The sequence below is a fragment of the Mustela putorius genome, unplaced genomic scaffold, assembly GCF_011764305.1.
Source record: "Mustela putorius furo isolate JIRA1106 unplaced genomic scaffold, ASM1176430v1.1 tig00000596_pilon_pilon_pilon, whole genome shotgun sequence".
NCBI lineage: Eukaryota > Metazoa > Chordata > Mammalia > Carnivora > Mustelidae > Mustela > Mustela putorius.
This window is the reverse complement of record NW_025421428.1, coordinates 8,943,067-8,960,962: the sequence shown is the minus strand read 5'-3', so window position 1 is coordinate 8,960,962 and position 17,896 is coordinate 8,943,067. Positions and strand designations below refer to the sequence as shown.

The window sequence follows — 17,896 nt, the reverse complement described above, 5'->3', positions numbered from 1 at the left end:
CCTTACGCCATAGACCACATCCAACAACTTGATATGGATCAAGGAAAAACATAAAAGCTAAAAGTATCGAATTCTTAGGAGAAAACAAAGGGGCAGATCTTCCAGACACTGGCTTTGGTAATGACTCCCTGAATGTAACACCAGAAGCATAAATGGCAAAACAAACCAACAAAAGGATGAATCGCACTTCATGGAAACTACAGAATTTCATGTATCAAAGGATATTGTCAACAGATTAAAAGGACAACCCATAACAAGAAAAAAGATTTGCAGATCACATTTCTGATAAGGGAATTAATATTCAGAATATATTAGGAACTCTTAGAACAACAGTAACTCAGTAACAACAAAGTAAACAAATTGATTAAAAAATGGGCAAAGGGGGTGCCTGCGTGGCTCAGTGGGTTAAGCCTCTGCCTTTGGCTCAGGTCATGATCTCAGGGTCCTGGGATCGAGCATCGGGCTCTCTGCTCAGCAGGGAGTCTGTTTCCCCCCTCTCTCTCTGCCTGTCTCTCTGCCTACTTGTGATCTCTCTCTCTCTCTCTGTCAAATAAATAAATATTTTTTTAAAACATGGGCAAAGAAGGCAAAAAACTTATATACCATTTTTCCAAAGGAGAAATACAAATGACTAATAAACACATGAAAAGATGTTCAATATCATTGGTTATGGGTGAAAGGTAAATCACAATGAGGCACCCCTTTACAGCGCACTAGAATGGCTATTAAACAAAATGGAGGGGCGCCTGTGCAGCTCAGTCATTGTGCGTCTGCCATTGGCTCAGATCATGATCCCAGGGTCCTGGGATCGAGCCCTGCGTCGGGCTCCCTGTTCCATGGGAAGCATGTTCTCCCTCTCCCACGCTCCCTCCCTGCTTGAGTTCCCTCTCTTGCTGTGTCTCTCTGTGTCAAAAAATAATAAAATCTTTAAAAATTTTTAAACAAAATGGAGCAAATATAGGTGAGATTGTGGAGAAACTAGAACCGTTGTGCATTGCTGGTGGAGACCTAAAACAGTGTGGCCACTATGGAAACATGCTTGGGAGTCCTTCAAAAGTGAAAATAGAATGATCATATGATCCAGTAATTCCACTCCCAGTTAACAGACCCAACAGAACTGAAGAAAGCAGGGACTTGAACCCAGACTGGCAGGCCAGCGCTTACAGCAACATTATTCACAATAGTGAAAAAGGACAAGCAAGCCAAGTGTGCACTGAGATAGATCAATGGATAAGCCAAATGTGGTGCGTCCAAAGACAGAATGCATCCACGAAAGGGAATGAAATTCTGATACGTGCTATAACATGGATGAACGTTCAAAATCTCACACTGAGTAAAACAGACCAGACACGATGGACAAATATTGCAGAATTGTACTTACAGGAGGTCCCTACAGGAGACAAATTCATAGATTCAGAGGCAGAATAGAGGTTACCAGGGCCTGGGGCAGAAGGGCGAATGCAGACTTGCTGTCTAATGGGCATAGTCACTGTTTGGGCTGATGACAAATACTCTGATAGTGGACAATGGTGACGGTGGCATAACGTTGTGAATGTACTTCCTGCCCTCTGAAATGATCCTTTAAAAAATGGTAAGTTTGGGGCATCTGGGTGGCTCAGTCGTTAAGTGCCTGCCTTCAGCTCGGGTCCTGATCCCGGGGTCCTGGGATTGAGCCCCACGTCAGGCTGCCTGCTCAGCAGGGAGCCTGCTTTTCCCTCTCCCACTCCCCCTGCTTGTGTTCCCTCTCTCCCTGGGTATCTCTCTGTCAAATAAATAAATAAAATCTTTTTTAAAAAATGGCAAATTTCCTGTTGTATATATTTGACCATAATGAAAAGAAGTGTTAAAACCCCCCGCCACTGCTGGGAGAGCAGCCCGGAGAGAGGCGACCGTGTGTGCGGGGCTGGCCGGCGGAGGGGTGGCATCGGCGCTGAAAGAGAGAGAGAACGGGCGAGATGAGTGAAAGTCTGACGGCTTCCGGGTCCCAGGAGGCCCAGGTGGGCTTTTCCCGCACTTCATTTCGGTGAGCCTCACCTACACGCGCTCAGAGAACTGCTTTAGACTTGAGCTGGACTGAGTGGGTCTTTGTTCCTTGCAAGGAAACAATTCCTGATGGAGGCAGGGAACAGCCGGGATCGGGTTGGTTCCTAAAGCCGGACCACAGCTCCAGGAGGGCAGAGAACCTGCTTTTCCCTCTGCTCAGTGCCTAGCACTGTGCCTGATGCAAGGGGGCAGGTGCTGCCTTCAATACATGGGCATTGGATGAGCGCTGAGAATCCCCACCATGGGGGATTCTATAAAGGCCTGAGCTTCCACATTCTCACGCACAAGTCATACCCAGTCCAAAAACAAGGCAGCTGAGCCCCCAAATCTGTCCTCATTACTGATGGTAACAGCCAAGCCTGGTTCTTCACAAGGACTTCTACCTCATCTGTTCAAGGTCAAAAGAAGTCGATGCCAAAATTTCAAATTTTGCACCCTTCTACAAATGTTAAGTTTCAGGATGCCCAAGATTTATTGGGTTTCTAACAATTTCATCAAAACAGGTATGTAAAAAAAGTTAAACTTATTTTCTCATGCACATAAAAAACACAAAAGCAAGCTGTTGTTGTTGTTTTTTAAAGATTTATTTATTTATTTGATAGAGAGAGACAGTGAGAGAGAGAACACAGGCAGGGAGAGTGGGAGGAGAAGCAGCCTCCAGGCCAAGCATCGGGTTCTATCCCAGAACCCTAGGATCATGACCTGAGCTGAAGACAGATGCTGAAGACAGATGCTTAACCACTGAGCCACCCCCACAGAAACGGCTTTTTTTTTTTTTAAAGGTTTTATTTATTTATTTGACAGAGAGAGAGACAGAGATCACAAGCAGGCAGAGAGGCAGACAGAGGCAGAGAGAGAAGCAGGGTCCCCGCTGAGCAAGGAGCCCGATGCGGGGCTCCATCCCAGGACCCTGATCATGACCTGAGCTGAAGGCAGCGGGCCAACCCACCGAGCCACCGAGGCGCCCCCAGAAACGGCTTTTAATAATTTCCTGGTGGTCATAGAGGAGAGTAAATGTCTCCTTCCTTAAAACACAGGAGTCAGAATTTCAAGAGATCTTTAGATGGCAAAAATGGAACTTGGCTCATTTGATTTTTCTCAATCATTCCAATCACCAGGGTGTGCCATTACTAATAAGGGAAAAGTTGACACAGCCTAATTTTACAAAAGGAGGGGAACTGTTACCTCGAGAATTGTTTATAACGATGTTGGGCTATCACACAGTTAAAATGGTAACATGAGGACTATATCATGAGAAGACATTCACAAAACACAGCTGAATAAGGAAAGAGGAAGACAAAATTATATGTGTAATTTGATTACAGCTAGGTGGAACCGAGGTTAGTCGTTATAAAGATTGGAAGGTACCAAAATGAGATGAAAAAAGTGGCAATGGGGCAGGGAACTTATATGTAGGGCTTTTAAATCCATTTTAAAAATTTAGTTTATACTATTTTAAAAGTCAGCTAGAAAGACACACACACACACACACACACACACACCCCGATGGCTCCAGAGCAAAAACCTGAACAAATGGAAGGAAGAATTCTGGTCACTGAGCTGCCTCATGAAGTTGAAGATGACCGAGGACAAGCCTGGGGTTCTTTCTCTAAGGCAGGGTTTCTTCAAGTGTGATCCTGGGACCAGTGACATCACCATCCCTGGGGAACTTGCCAGAAACAAAAATTCTGGGTCAACCCCAGACCTACCAGATTGGAAAGTCTGGGGATGGGAGCCCAGCAGTCTGTTCTGAGAAACGCTCGACCTGCTCAGATGCGAGCTTAGGTTTGAGAACCACTGCTCTCAACTACCTCCCCGGTCTGACCGTCTGTGGTTTCCCCCAAGTCTATAAAGAGTCCATCTTTCACACCTTTGAGCTCTTCCCAAACACCACTTTCACAGTTTACGAGAGCTTCATGGGACTTTCTGGATCAGGTCCAAAGTCCACCTGCAAGCCAGGTCCTCCCCTTTGGCCACCAAATTTCATCTTTACCACCACGGCTGGCTACCTACCGTGGCCTGTGTTTATGAGTGTCGTCTCACTTAATCTCCTGACAACCCTATACGATAGATAATACTAATATCCCCAGTTATATAATATATAGTAATGTATAATAATGTATTATCCCCACAGATGAGAGAAAGGAGGCCAAAAGAAGTCCAAGATCGGACAACTAGGAAATGATGGGAAAAAACGACTTCATGGCACAACTTCTTCAGCACCACTGAGGTTCAGAGAAACGCACAGACGGTGGTAGGTGCTGGAGTTGGTAAGTGAAGCCAGGCCTGATTTCCAAGCCTGCTTGCTTTGTGGCCAGTCAGCTATGCTGCCTCACACACTCTGCAAGGCAGGGCCATTTGCTCACTGGCCCTGGCATACATCACTGCCAAGAATCACATTGTTTGCAAATATCCACTGTCTGTCTTCTCTACCACCAACCCACGTCCGTCCGTCCTACCGCCTCCGCGAGGCCTTCCCGGCTGCTTCCCCAAGATCCCTGGCTAGGATGGGTCACTTCCTCCCCTCTCTTCACCCCCACCAGGCCCTATTCTGTATCCCTCTCCGATATTTACCCATTCCCCGCCCTGAATTACATAGTTCTACACTTGCTCCTTCGGGGGAGGTGGTGGTCTGAGTTGGCCCGGTGCCACCAGCAACACAGAACGCGCATTGGTGGAGTCCATCAATGTGTCTTTTATGTGATTCAACTCATTTTCTAGATATTTTATGTATCTTATCTGCCCAGCTCAAGACACTAAGCTCCTTAAGAACAAGGACCAAATCTTTTACTTATTTTATGTTTTCAAGAATACTCAGCCCTGGGCCAGATGCACAGCCAAGTCTCTAATACATGAGTGAATTCTAATCGAATGCTACTGGTACACAACTCCCGTATAATTTTTCCTACTACTTAAACCCTGCAAATTGCAGCATATATTAATGGAGGAAAATTGGGTACTACAGAAATGGATCCAAGCAACTCATTTCTTGTAAATAGATAGAAATAATAAATTCAATGTTTTTAATAGTGTTAAATAATAACAAGAGAATTCTATGAGCACATTTTCCTGAAAATTTGTTCAAATTTCCATGCAACGAGGGGGGGGGTATCACAGTTCTGTCCTTTAAAAGACTGAAGCTAAAATATGCCTTCATTATTCCTCTTTTAAAATGAAAGTATACTATTTTAAAAGATCATAACATAAATCCTAATGTCTCTCATAAGGAAAATGTGGATATTTTCATTTCAGGTATCAATCATCTATTACAGTATATTCTAGCCCAACAAATATACTTTTAACAGGAAGAAAAAAAATCTCATCAATATTCTCACTCCTACCACATACCCAGAAAGCAAAGGTACAGAAAATCAAAACATGTATTTCAATCATCTTTAAACCTCAAAAACTAGATTTATCAACTTTTAGGAATAAGATAATATAAAAACTAAATGCTGCCTCTCTTAATTCATAAATCATTTGATTACATACCCCAATGATATGCAACCAGAGAAAAATACCCAGCCACAACATATTTTTAACAAACTGGAAGGCACAGATTAAGAGTACGTAACAATAAAAACAAATAAAGATGATCAAATTATTATGGCCTTTCAATAGGCATTTTTCTCCCATCCCAGCCTTACACGGTATCCACATGGTCTGACAGTAAATATACAACAAAAGATCTGATGAGTTTGGCGATGCTCTAATTCTAAATCAATGTACTACCACTGAACAGACAGTGTAAACTTACCAGCTCCACAGATCCATAATGTTTCCTACTGAAATCCCCACGTCTACAGCCTAGGTCTTCCGAGACAGAGCTGGAACAAAAATGCTTCATCAGTATTATACATAGCGATCTGGCCACAAACCTTCTGCAAAAATCAACTACCATTTGCAACAAGGGCTGCTATGGAACCGGCTTTGCCCCAGCTCCTCACTGCAGGGGAGCCTCCTTGCAACAGACACAGTCCCCAGCAGCCATTGCAGAGCCCGCGTTCACGGAGCCCTCGGTAAAAAGAAAAACACCCGAGTCATCCCTGGAAGTATAGGCAATGATTGAATTAAATATTTAGTCGTTTGCAATCGATTGAGATTTCCAAGGCTACTGGTGGTTTATAATTTCATTTCTGTATAACCAAAGGGGATGAGAAGCCTTGCAGTAAACTTGAGGCCAGGGACAAAGCTTGCAATTATCTTTCGTTTAAGAGAGCCTCTTTGTCCCAAATATTCACCGTAAAAATAACCAGCATTATTTGATGCTATAGAGCAGAAATGAAACTTTAAATAGGAGGAAGAAACTTCCAAATCCTGGCAGGCCCCACCCCACCCCTTTTCATTTACGACAACATGACAATATGAAAAAAAAAAAAAAGAGAGAGAGAGAGAGAGCAGTACTGACAGAAAGCCTAAAGATCTAACTTCAAGGATCTTTAGTTTTTATGTAGCAATAGCTAATACTTCCCCCAGCCCCGGGGCCTCCCCCCACCCCCACCAAGGCTTAAGTCAGATAAGAAAAGTCACACGCATTGTGAAGAGCAATTAAAACCAGGGCAAAACTCTCTTACTGCATTTACATCTTGAATGCAGAGTTCCATACTCAAAAGACACACATCTTATCGAGGAGTTGGTCTGTGTAGGACCCCGAGCGGTGCCCCCAAGCTGGTGCTCCTGAAACCACCGGAGCTCCACAGAACAAGCAAGCAGCTTTAACAAGTTTTTTTTTCTTGTAGATGTCATGCAAATAACTCTCCCCAACCCTAGGAAACCAAATTGCACCAGAGCTACACATTCCATCGCTCCAAAATATTTGGGATCTAACATGCAAAGAAAGGTGCATTTTGTACCTTTTCATCCTTCCTTAAAAGGTAGCTACATTTTCTAAATTACAGCCTTCTTGGCAGGCTCAGAGAGAGACTGACTGCACTGGTTAGCAGCCACAGACCTGACTCTTTGCCAGGACACTCTTTGATAGGCTCCAAGCAAGACAGCACGAGAGAAACGAGGGTCTATTGGTATTCTGCTTCCACCATTTCACAGAGATGGCTGAATTAATCTTATACAAGAAATTTAACCTTTTGTAGTCCTCACTTCCCTAGCAGAAAATGTGCAACAAATTAACGAATGCAGCTTGGAAGGGTGCCCCAGATGCTTCCCAGGCTACCGGGCTTCCAGACACTGGTTTTTCTACCCCCGAGAAGAGTCTCTGAAAGAGATTTAAAACTTCTTCCATGGCCTATTCCGGTCTGTATTAAATATGTCCTTTAGGCCCATTTTCTTAGCCTGTTCTGAAAACCCTCCGGGAGAATACCGCCAGTGCCCTACATAACAGTTTCCAGATCCTTCCCCGCGGCCCTGGGTTACCGAGAGAGTGGGGTCTAGTGATAGGAGCGTCTCTGCACCAGGTCAGAGATGGGGTGCAGAGTGAATGCCCAATGGCTGGTGATTGAGAGCTCTGTCTGCCCTGCTCAGCTCACTGCTTCAGTTTGGGGGGGGGGGGCACTGCCCCACCACCAACAGCCGCAGCAGCTTCTAACACAAATGACCAACATTGTGAGAAGAGGAAAGGATGCCAGGCTCTGGGCCCCTCCCTGGACCGCCCTAAGCACCACCGAGGGTGTTCTCAGATACACTGCCAGCTCCCTAACTTTGCCAACAGCCAGAAACTAACACAAAAAGAGATGACAGCCCCGCATCCTGGGGCAACCACATCCTTCGAAGCTGCCTAGCGGGAAAGCAGTGTCCTATGAAAACAACCCAGAGAGACAGAAACAGAACATCTGCTATCAGTTGCCCTTTTCCCCCTCTAATTACATTTCCTGCATTTGGCTGCGGAGACAGTGCTTGCTAATGGCTAGAGCCAGGCTCAATGACACGGGGAGCCTTTCTGCGGCTGCAGGAGGCACTCGACCCCCATGTTACCAAACCCTCCAGCCTCCCCAGCTCCCTCCCCAGGCTCCCTGGCCCCTTGGCACCCAGCACAGGAGATACGATTAAAGGAGTTCCCCAGAACTCCTAGAGAGTTTGGTTCTCCTGCGGGTCCCAGGATCTGGCCTACCGCTCGGCACAGAGCGGACACGCAGGAAAAGTGTATTGTATCGATGAAGGTATCCGCCCGTCTGGGTCTCACTCGCTCCAAGGCAGGCTGCCTGTTGACAGTTTCCATCCTCAGCCACTGGTCATTAGTCCGTCAGGCAGTCCTGGCCCAAGGAGCAAACACTGCGATGTGCCCGCCAAAACCTAGTCTCTTTTCCTCTTGGGCTTGCCGCGGGATGACATCTCCCACTTGCCACGAGATGACATCTCCTAGCCCTTCTTGCGGGGCGCGACCCCTTGACTGAGCTCTGGCCAAGAGAATTCGGGCAGAAGCGCTAACGCCATGTCTAGGAGCTTCCTTTCCTGCCCCTTGGCCAGCAGGGTGGAAGGGACCACAAGGACCTGCAGGAGACCAGAGCTTCAAGAGGGAAAAGACCTGGTCTCCAGGAGACCAAGGCCACACCTCCGGGAACATCTGTACTAGAATACGCCGTGAGCAAGAAATCGACGCTGAGTTGGGTCAGTCTCATAGCATTTCGGTTTACCTGTTAAAGCTGCCGTGTCACCCGAACTAATACGGAAGTGGGTACCCTGCAGTCGGGGTGCTACCATAGCAACGGCCTAAAATACATGGCACCTGCTTGGGAGGCAGGCAGCTGCCAGGGAGGAAATTGATCTCGGCGGCTGGGAGGATGGAGGATGGAGATCGAGGGGACACGGGCAGAATATATGATAAAACGTAGCCCTACGGTTACGTGGGAGGGGGCCCCGTGCCTTCTGAGCCTGCAGCCCGAGGGAGAGTAGCCGGACACTGCAGTGGGGCTGCTGCTCCTCGGTGACCTCAGCAAAGTTGCTTTTTGGTTTTTTGTTTGTTTGTTTGATAGAGAGCCTTCGGCTCAGGTCATGATCTCAGGGTCCTGGGATCAAGCACTGCATCGGGCTCTCTGCTCAGTAGGGCGCCTGCTTCCCCCCCTCTCTCTGCCTGCCTCTCTGCCTACTTGTGACCTCTCTCTCTGTCAAATAAATAAATAAAATCTTAAAAAAAAAAAAAAAAGAAGAAGAAGAAAAAGAAGAAGAGAGGAGCCCAGGCAAGAACCGGCCTGGTTTCACACAAAGGAAGAAGGGAACAGAGAAGGTCTAGAGACTGAGGGCCCCACAGGCTTGAGAAATCACTGTTTCTGGACTGTTTCTTGACTCCAAACAGGACGAGACTGCACTGGTTAGCTTTAACCCTTGTTAAAGCTGCTTGCTTGTTCTGTGGAGCTCTGGTGGTTTCAGGAGGGGTACCTCTTCCAGACCCAGCCCGTACAAATGTCCCATGCATAATCCTTGCTGTCTTTCCTCACCCGCTGGCTGACTGGAGAGGGCTCTGAGGACCAACAGGGGCAAAGCCCCAACAAGGAGCGGGCTTGGTCCCCGAGTGACCACAGAGAAGATCCCCAGGGACATGAGTGAAAAGTAACTTTTATTATTTTATGTCACTAAGATTCAGGGTTTATGACAATAGGTGATTTTATCTTAGAGGATACAGTTCTCTGTCGTTAACAGAGAGGAGAAGAGGAACTCCCACGGAAAGAGGTGGTCCGAGGGCTGACGGGCCGGAATGACTCTCGGGGGTCAGCAGATTGCGGGCCCCCCCAGATACCTGTTACAGCAAACAAAGTTTTATTGGCATACGGCCATACACTTTGGTTACAGGGAGTCTGTGAGGGCGTCTGTGAGGGCGTCTGTGAGGGCGTCTGTGAAGGCGTCTGCATCACGATGGGGCAGAGCCCAGCAGCTGTGACAGAGACAGAGACGTTATGGCCCACAAAGCTGAAGCTATCAACTGTCTGGCCCTTTACAGAAAAAAAGTTTGCCTGACCGTTGTTGCATAACCTCGCAAATCCCTATTGCTGGTTTCAGGCCTCCTGGCAGACTGGGGTTAATAAGGCAATGGAAATACTGGAGTCCCTCAGCATCCCTGGGGGAAGGTTTCTAAAAATGCAGATTCCCTGGCCCCATTCCCAGAGGCTATGACTCAGCATGGCTGTTACTTTAACAAACAGCCGGGATTTGGATGCAGGTGGTCCACAGACAGTGTTGTGAACAATACTGCCCTTCCAGATGATTCTGGAATCCCCGGGAAAACCCGTCAGCCATGCTGCAGCACTTTCATCAGGAGGGACAAGGCTGTGTTTGTTTTCAGGGGAGGACGTGTCATATGGCCCTTACGCGCGTGTGACTCAGTCACAGATGCATAAGTTGTTAACCTCTCTGGCCAGTGGTTCCCTCCTGTATGAAATGTGGCTCATAGTATCGCCTACTTAACAGGGTTAGAAAGGATAAATTAGAACAAATAAAAGTTTCTTTTAAGCACAAGTTCTGTCCCATAAAAACTCCTCAATGCGTGTTAGCTGTTGTATTATGGCTCTTATTAGTGGGATGAGTTCTCAGGTTGTTAGAGCCCTGGAAAGGGACATTCGACATAAACAATTATCCGCTCTGTAGAGAGTTTTAAATAAAACATCACACCCCCACAGAAGAAGAGGAGGTTTGGGGCCAAGTGCAGCCTCGCAGCTCAGCATCACGTCTCCTCCCTCACAGGGCTGCCCTCGCAGTGTGACCCCACCTAGAGAGTACTTGGGACCCAAGAGCATGTCACCAGCACAAGTCAGGTGCAAAAAAGAACCGGAGAGTTCGAGTTCCTCACTCCCATGCAATTTGTTCTGGGCTTTAAATATAAACGGTGTTTTAGCAAATTAATGTGTGAGGACGCTGGGTCACGCCTTGCAAGTAGGCACAGAGCTGAGGGCTTTCGTGTTACGTCTCCAAGTAAGGCCTGGGAGGAAAGCAAAGACTTCCAGCCCCGCAGAGGCTAGAAAAAAATTACCGTTATATAAATCAGGTTCCCGGAAAGCAGGACAATCCCCTCCAGAGAGTCAGACTAAATAAGGAAAGAAAGGAAGCTGACACTCGGGGATACGGGTCCTTTACTTGACTGACCTGGAGATTAGTGATTCCCCCTGATGACCAGCCAGACCCCACTAATCCAGGCCCCTGTCACTTCCAGTCCTGCTGGAACAGTTAACAGCCACATCGAGTGTGGGGACTCTTCCTGGGTCAGCTGATAGCATTTGTGAAAAGCGACAGGCAGATTTTCAGAAGCCCACTGACTAGCAGAGTTCAATGTCAAGAGGCCTCAGCCCTCTTGATCAGCAGAGAGTAAGAGACAGAAGGGAGAGATCCCCCGGTCTGAGGAACAGAGAGGCTAAACAATGAACCAGACTACAGATTTCCGCCTAAACGGAGCCTGAGCCTCTGAACACCAGGAACCAGAACAGCTTGGACCAGTTGTCTCTTCCGAAGGTAAGGGACACCTGAAAAGCAGAGATGTGATCATACAGTGATTTCCAAAGATGAAATGGAAGAATTTTGTCCTTTTCTGAAGACAGTTCAGATACAAGGAAGGAAGAAGTCAGCAGGCAGATTTGTAGAGTGTAAGAAGCCCTGGAAATCAGGGCCCCTTGGTTCTTGCTTCGGACAGCTCTCTGTCCCCTATCCCGTTTCTGGGGCTGGGGTGTCACGTGTTCCTTGACCAGGATCTTCAGCATACCCTTAGCACGACCCCCCAGCCATCAGGCAGTCAGACAGGACTTGGAGCTCAGCTCTCTGGCACACCAGCTCTGTGACCTCAGGCAAGTTACTTCCCCTCTCTGAGCCTCCTTCCTCGCCTGTAACATGGGCTGAAATAATATCCATCTCCATGGGAAGATAGAAAGACACCATAACGTGCTTAGTACAGCACCAGACACATAGTAGCCACTAAATAAATGTTGGTTATTCCAAAGTCCAGGGACCTTATCTGTCATGGTCATCACTATGCCTTGTGTGTCTTACAGAGTGGTTCATAGCCGACTGCTCCGTAAACGCTGGTTGGATCAATGAATCATTAAGTGACAACGTATGTTCACTTTTGCTCTGCTTATACTCAGGTGGCTCCTGCCTCCTCCTCATTCCCCTTCCTCACCCCCGACCTGCCGTTAGATTTTCTGACAACCTCTGGATGCATCTGATGTTATTCACTAAGACACCCTTTTCACCTGAATCCTCTTTCTCCAACTTTCTGGAACATCTTCCTCCAACAGTATTTATGTATCCACTGAGTTTCCGACAAAGACATGTCTTTGGAATTCACCTGGTTCTCTACTATAATTCAAGCCTTCTGGCAATTCCCTGCAAAGTTCCTATCGATAACGATCCCTACCAGCGCCTCTGAAATTCTCTCTCTACATAAAAAACAGCAACCCTACCAAACGCTGGCAAGGATCAGAGTAGCCAGACCCTTCACACATCTCGGTGGGAATGGAAAATGAGAAGCTAAGCCTCTTTGGAAAACAGTTTGGCAGTGACTTAGAAAATTAAACATGCAGTTACCCATATGACCCAGTAATCACACTCTTGGGCATTTATCCCAGAGAAATGAAAATGGATAGTCACAAAATTCTGTACACAAATGCTTTGTAGCAGCTTTCTTTAGAATACCTCCAGGCTGGAAAAAAAAATCCTAGAAGTCCTTGAAAGGATAAATGGTTAGGGTGCACCTGAGTGGTTCAGTTGGTCAAGCATCCAATTCTTGATTTTGGTCATGATCTCAGCAGTCACGAACTTAGGGTCGTGTGGGATCGATCCCTGCATCAGGCTCTGCACTCAGGGGGAAATCTGCATCTCTCCTTTCCCTCTCCCTCTGCCTCTATCTCGGTTCACACTTTCTCTAAAATAAATAAATAAATCCTTTTTAAAAGGGCAGGAGGCAAATGATTAAACAAACCATGGCATATCCAGCTCATGGGGGTATTGCTCAGTAATTAAAAGAACAGCTGATAAACCAACATTAATTTCCAGGGAATTATGGTGCATGAAGAAGCCAATCCTAGAAGGTTACAGACTGTGTGACTCCATTTATCTCACATTCTTGAAATGACAAGACGGTAGGGAGGTGGGTGTGGCCATGAAGGGCTGCTTGGGGAGCGTGTGGTGAGGAAGTCATGCCCTGCCTGGCCTGTGGTGGTGGCTGAACAAACCCATAGGTGTGATGGGACTGAGTGTAAAACAGGAACTGAGGACCAGTAGGCTGTATCCACGATAACTTTCTGGCTGCGATACCGCACACCACAGATGCAAGATGCTACTGTGGGGGAAGCTGGGTAGAGGGCACGAGGAATCTCTCTGTGTTCTTTCTTTCTTTAAAAGATTATTCATTTATTTATTTATTTGACAGACAGAGATCACAAATAGGCAGAGAGGCAGGCAGAGGGAGAGGGGGAAGCAGGCTCCCTGCTGAGCAGAGAGCCCCCCTGGGATCATGACCTGAGCCGAAGGCAGAGGCTTTAATCCACTGAGCCACCAGGCGCCCCTCTTTCTTTTTTTTAAAGTAAGCTCTACGTCCAATGTGGGGCTTGAACTCACGGCCCTGAGATTAAGAGTTGCACGTTCTTCTGACTGAGTCAGCCAGGTGCGCCTCTCTCCATCTTCTTCCAACTTCATATGAATTTATGATTCTCTCAAAATAAAAAGTTTCATTAAAAAAAATTCTATCTTTCCCTCATTGAATAAATCATTCCTGAGCACATGTGAGGTACCAGGTACTGGGCTCAGGTACTAAACCTGAGATGTGTGGTGGTTCCTGCTCTCATGGTGCTTACAGTTTGGGGGAAAACATCAGGACACGGGACTTCATGGGAACTTCATGGGAATATGGTGCGAGCAAAGCACACCTGTGTAGGGCAAAGACGGTAAATCAGAACAGCCTTTTTTATCCCCTCACGAGTAGCATATGCAATCTTCAGGTGTGGGTTCCCAGAGCAGAAGCCTGGGCGGGGGGTGGGGGTCTGTCCCGCTTTTCACAGCTCAAGATCCATCATCCAGAAAGCAGAGAACCATGACCTATGAGAGGATTCCTGCCAATGTAAGGTCTATGCATCTGCTCTTCCCCTTCCCCACTGTTCAATGATCTGAGCTTCCTTTTTCCTATGAGGTCAAGACTGGAGAACTTTTCAGCTCCGAGGATAATTTGCGCCCAGGAGGCCCTTACAGACATGATCACCAAGTGTTAACACAGAAAATGGTTCAAGGGAAAAAAAAATCAACAGATAACACATGTTGCTGCATACCTCCCTTGATTACCTGCAGATTTTGCTGCTTTGGGGAAAGGCCTCCAAGGTCTGTCTCCCCAGGTCCTTAGAGTTTTTCCAGTCAGGTGTGCAAGATCTGCCTCTGGCTATACGGCCCTAAAGGGAGGCATGCTATCCATAGCGGGCACTTTGGAACAGTCCCCCGCTGCCAAGAACCCTAGAGAATACCCAGGTCATTCTCGCGCTTGTGATTCAGATTAGTGTGGTCCTTGGACCTGAGCCAGTGAGAAATGCAGACTCTCAGGCCCTACCCCAGACCTAATGCAACACATAGCATGAGCCCCTAAGGATTCACATGCCTGTTGAACTTGGGGAAGCACTGATTCTAGATCCTGGTTCTCAAACCTAGCTATAATCAGAATCATCTGGATTTTTTTCTCTAATCTATTTTATGATGAACTATCTCAAGACAGAGAGAAACAACAAGAGGAACATTATAGACAGACTTGAAACCCCTGGGTGCCTCGCTTTGATCCCACCGTCATTTCTCCCTCCCCTAAAATAATCACTAAATAATTAGGTTTATACTTCCTGCTCATATTTTTGTATTTGTGCTGTGAGCTTATCCATAAACAATATGGGATATTATTTAGCATGTTTTAAAACTTTATACAAATATCATTACTACTCAGGTCTTCCGGCAGCTCATTTCTCTGGATGAACAATTTGTTGTTGGGATTTGCACACGTTGGTACCCGTTAGCTCTGACTCATTCACATATACTGCCGTTGAGTAGCCTTCTGGATTACTGAGCCACTGTTCTTCCAATCTCCTTCTGTTGGACATTTCGATTGCTTCCAGTTCTTATTATTTATTTATTTATCTTTAAAGATTTTATTTATTTGTCAGAAAGAGAGAGAGAGAAAGCACACAAGCAGGCAGAGAGGCAAGCAGAGGCAGAGAGAGGCAGGCTCCCTGCCGAGCAAGGAGCCCGATGTGGGGCTCGATCCCAGGACCCTGGGATCATGACCTGAGCCGAAGGCAGCGGCTTTAACCCACTAAGCCACCCAGGTGTCCCTGTTTCCAGTTTTTAAACAGTGCTGTAACCAACATCCTTTTATATCTCTCCTCTGGTACAGTGGCAGTCATGTCCCCAGATGACACACCCAGGAGTGAAACTGCTGGGTCATAGGTGCATCTTTATTTTTTCTACGCACTGCAGATTTGTTTCCAAAGTGAGTGGAGCTATTTACTCTCCCAGCTGCAGCCCGGGAGTCATGGGGGCTCCGTTTCCTCGTTAACACTTGCTGTTGATGGAAGCTGGTTTGGGCCAGTCTGAAGGACAGGAAATAGTGTCTCACTGAGGTGTGGCTTCTATCTGCACCCTCCTGATAACACAAGAGCTGGGACATCTCTCCTTTTGCTTACTGGACACGAGGGCTAGCTGTTCTGGGATTTACCTCTTCCTGCTTCTTCACCCACTCCCTTTCTGTAGGCTGCTGGTCTTTTCCTAACTGATTTATAAGAATTATTGGGACGTTCTGAATATCAACTCTTTCTGGTTAACAAATCACAGATGTCTTCTTCGAAAAAGCGGTTTTTCTTTTAAAAATCTGCTCCCGGTATCTTTGATCATGCGGGAATTTAAAAATTCGAATATAAACATTTTCAATCTTTTCCTTTCTGATCTTTGTTCTTCTGACTTAAGAAATCCTTCCCCAACACAACATCTGTCTCCTGTTGTCCCCTGCAGAAGTTTGAGTTTGCTTAAAAAAATTGCATCTAAATATATGGATGCCCAGTCCCCACCCCAAACCTTCTCCATCAGAATCTTCAGGAGTGGGATCTAAGCTCCTGTAGTTTTTGTTGTTGTTGTTTCCTTTAAGATTATTTATTTATTTATTTGACAGAGAGAGAGAGAGCACAAGTAGGCAGAGCAGCAGGCAGAGGGAGAGGGAGAAGCAGGCTCAGGAGAGAGCCTGATGTGGGCTCAATCCCAGGACCCTGGGATCATGACCTGAGCCAAAGGCAGATGCTTAACTGACTGAGCCATCCAGGCGCCCCTAAGCACCTGTATTTTTTAAAAAATATTTTATTTATTTGTCTGACAGAGATCACAAGTAGGCAGAGAGGCAGGCAGAGAGAAAGAAGGGGGAAGCAGGCTTCCCGCTGAGCAGAGAGCCCGATGCGGGGCTCGATCCCAGGACCCTGAAATCATTACCTGAGCCGAAGGCAGAGGCTTAACCCACTGAGCCACCCAGGCACCCCAGCACCTGTATTTTTAACCAAAATAAATTCCAAAGGTGACCTGAGAAATGCTGGCAGACCCATTTCCTATCCACTGGATGATGCGTAGGGAAGGCATCTCCTCTACAGAACCCCATAGAAACAGTCGCCCCTGCCTCTTTCACTGGCTCATTCTTTCTCTTTTTGTTCCCAAACGTGAAGCGCTCCCTGCAGTCCATCTTTTGAAGGACTTGTGCACTTTTATGGCATCAGTATTACTGACAAATCCCAAATTTACACTTTGGGGCTTGCCATATGCTCAGTTACCTTTCTTGCTCCTCCCAGAAGTGCCAGGAGGTGAGTGTGGTTTTTCGGAAACTGATCCAACAATGTGGTTTTCTAGCTTCTGCCAGCACTCAATTATTCTCACAGTCTCCAGGCTATGGAATGAATCACCGTTGACTTCTCCCTCCCGAACTCTATGGTCTGTCCCGGTCCATCGCCGGTGATCGGCCCCCATCCTCAGCCAGCCCGGTGTGTCCACCTGACAGGTCCTCATGGTCTGAATCCCAGACGCCAACAACGGCCTCATAAGTCTTCCTGTCACCTCGTCATCCAGTCTCAGGGTGGAAGAGACTTCCGGCTCCACAGACTTCCAGACCACCTGGCGTCTAACCTGTTACCTGCGACTGTGTATTCTCTACCAGATACTTGAGAAAGAGCTACCCAGTCTGTCCTTACACACCATCAGTGATCACAAACACAGGACGCCCCAAGGCCCTCCATTCAGGCTCCAGGAGTGAATTAAAGTCCATCACACCTGGATTTCCACCAGCTGGTCCTACATCTTCACCCTCTTCTTCTTCTTCAATTTCTTTAACATCCAATACCACCCCCAACCCCCGCCACTGTGGAGTCGGGCATGCTCCCCTCCCCCCTGAGCACTTCAGCCACTCTGCCTTTCTTCCTTTGGCTCATGAGCAGCATCTGGGCTTCTCATCTTAGGGCCTGGACTGCGCTCTCCAAAGTCTGTCTTCTTCCTGGCCCATCCCCTGCTCCAGACTAGAAATTCTAAAGAAGGCGTTGGATTAACACCTGCCTCTCGCACTAGAGTATAAACTTCACAGGGGCAGGCTCTCCCTTGGTCTTGCTCCATGCACCTAACATAATACCTGGCACAGAGTCAGCTCTTAGTGGGGTTGTGCAATAATAAATGAACAAATGAATGAAAACAAGCCAGCTCACTCTTTGGGGCCAAGTAAAACAAGTTACGTTCACTTCTATACGAGAGCCCTTCAAAGATCTGACGAGAACCATCATGTCCCCTAGGGATATTTTTCTTTACAAGGGGCTCAGTTACGCAGGAGGGTAGGGTGAGTGAGACCATGTAGGGGGAACACAGAGGCTGCTTCAGAACTTTCTCTAGGACCAGGCCCAAGAGCACCCCCGTGTGCTCTCAATTTCACTGTCAG

At 47.0% G+C, this 17,896-nt stretch overlaps 1 protein-coding gene across 9 annotated transcripts in view; it reads right to left on the bottom strand.

The window, feature by feature from the left end:
- GARNL3 (GTPase activating Rap/RanGAP domain like 3) overlaps positions 1 to 17,896 on the bottom strand; it is a 144,715-nt gene that overhangs the window by 101,158 nt on the left and 25,661 nt on the right. For 7 of the 9 annotated variants that reach the window (XM_004757275.3, XM_004757276.3, XM_004757277.2 and 4 more), the window contains exon 3: positions 5,801 to 5,870. In XM_004757275.3, the coding sequence (XP_004757332.2) occupies positions 5,801 to 5,870 (70 nt within the window). Of the gene's footprint in view, positions 1 to 5,800; positions 5,871 to 5,941; positions 6,049 to 6,896; positions 7,006 to 17,896 lie in introns of those variants that run through there. The other 2 variants (XM_004757278.3, XM_013058735.2) reach the window with 2 other exon arrangements.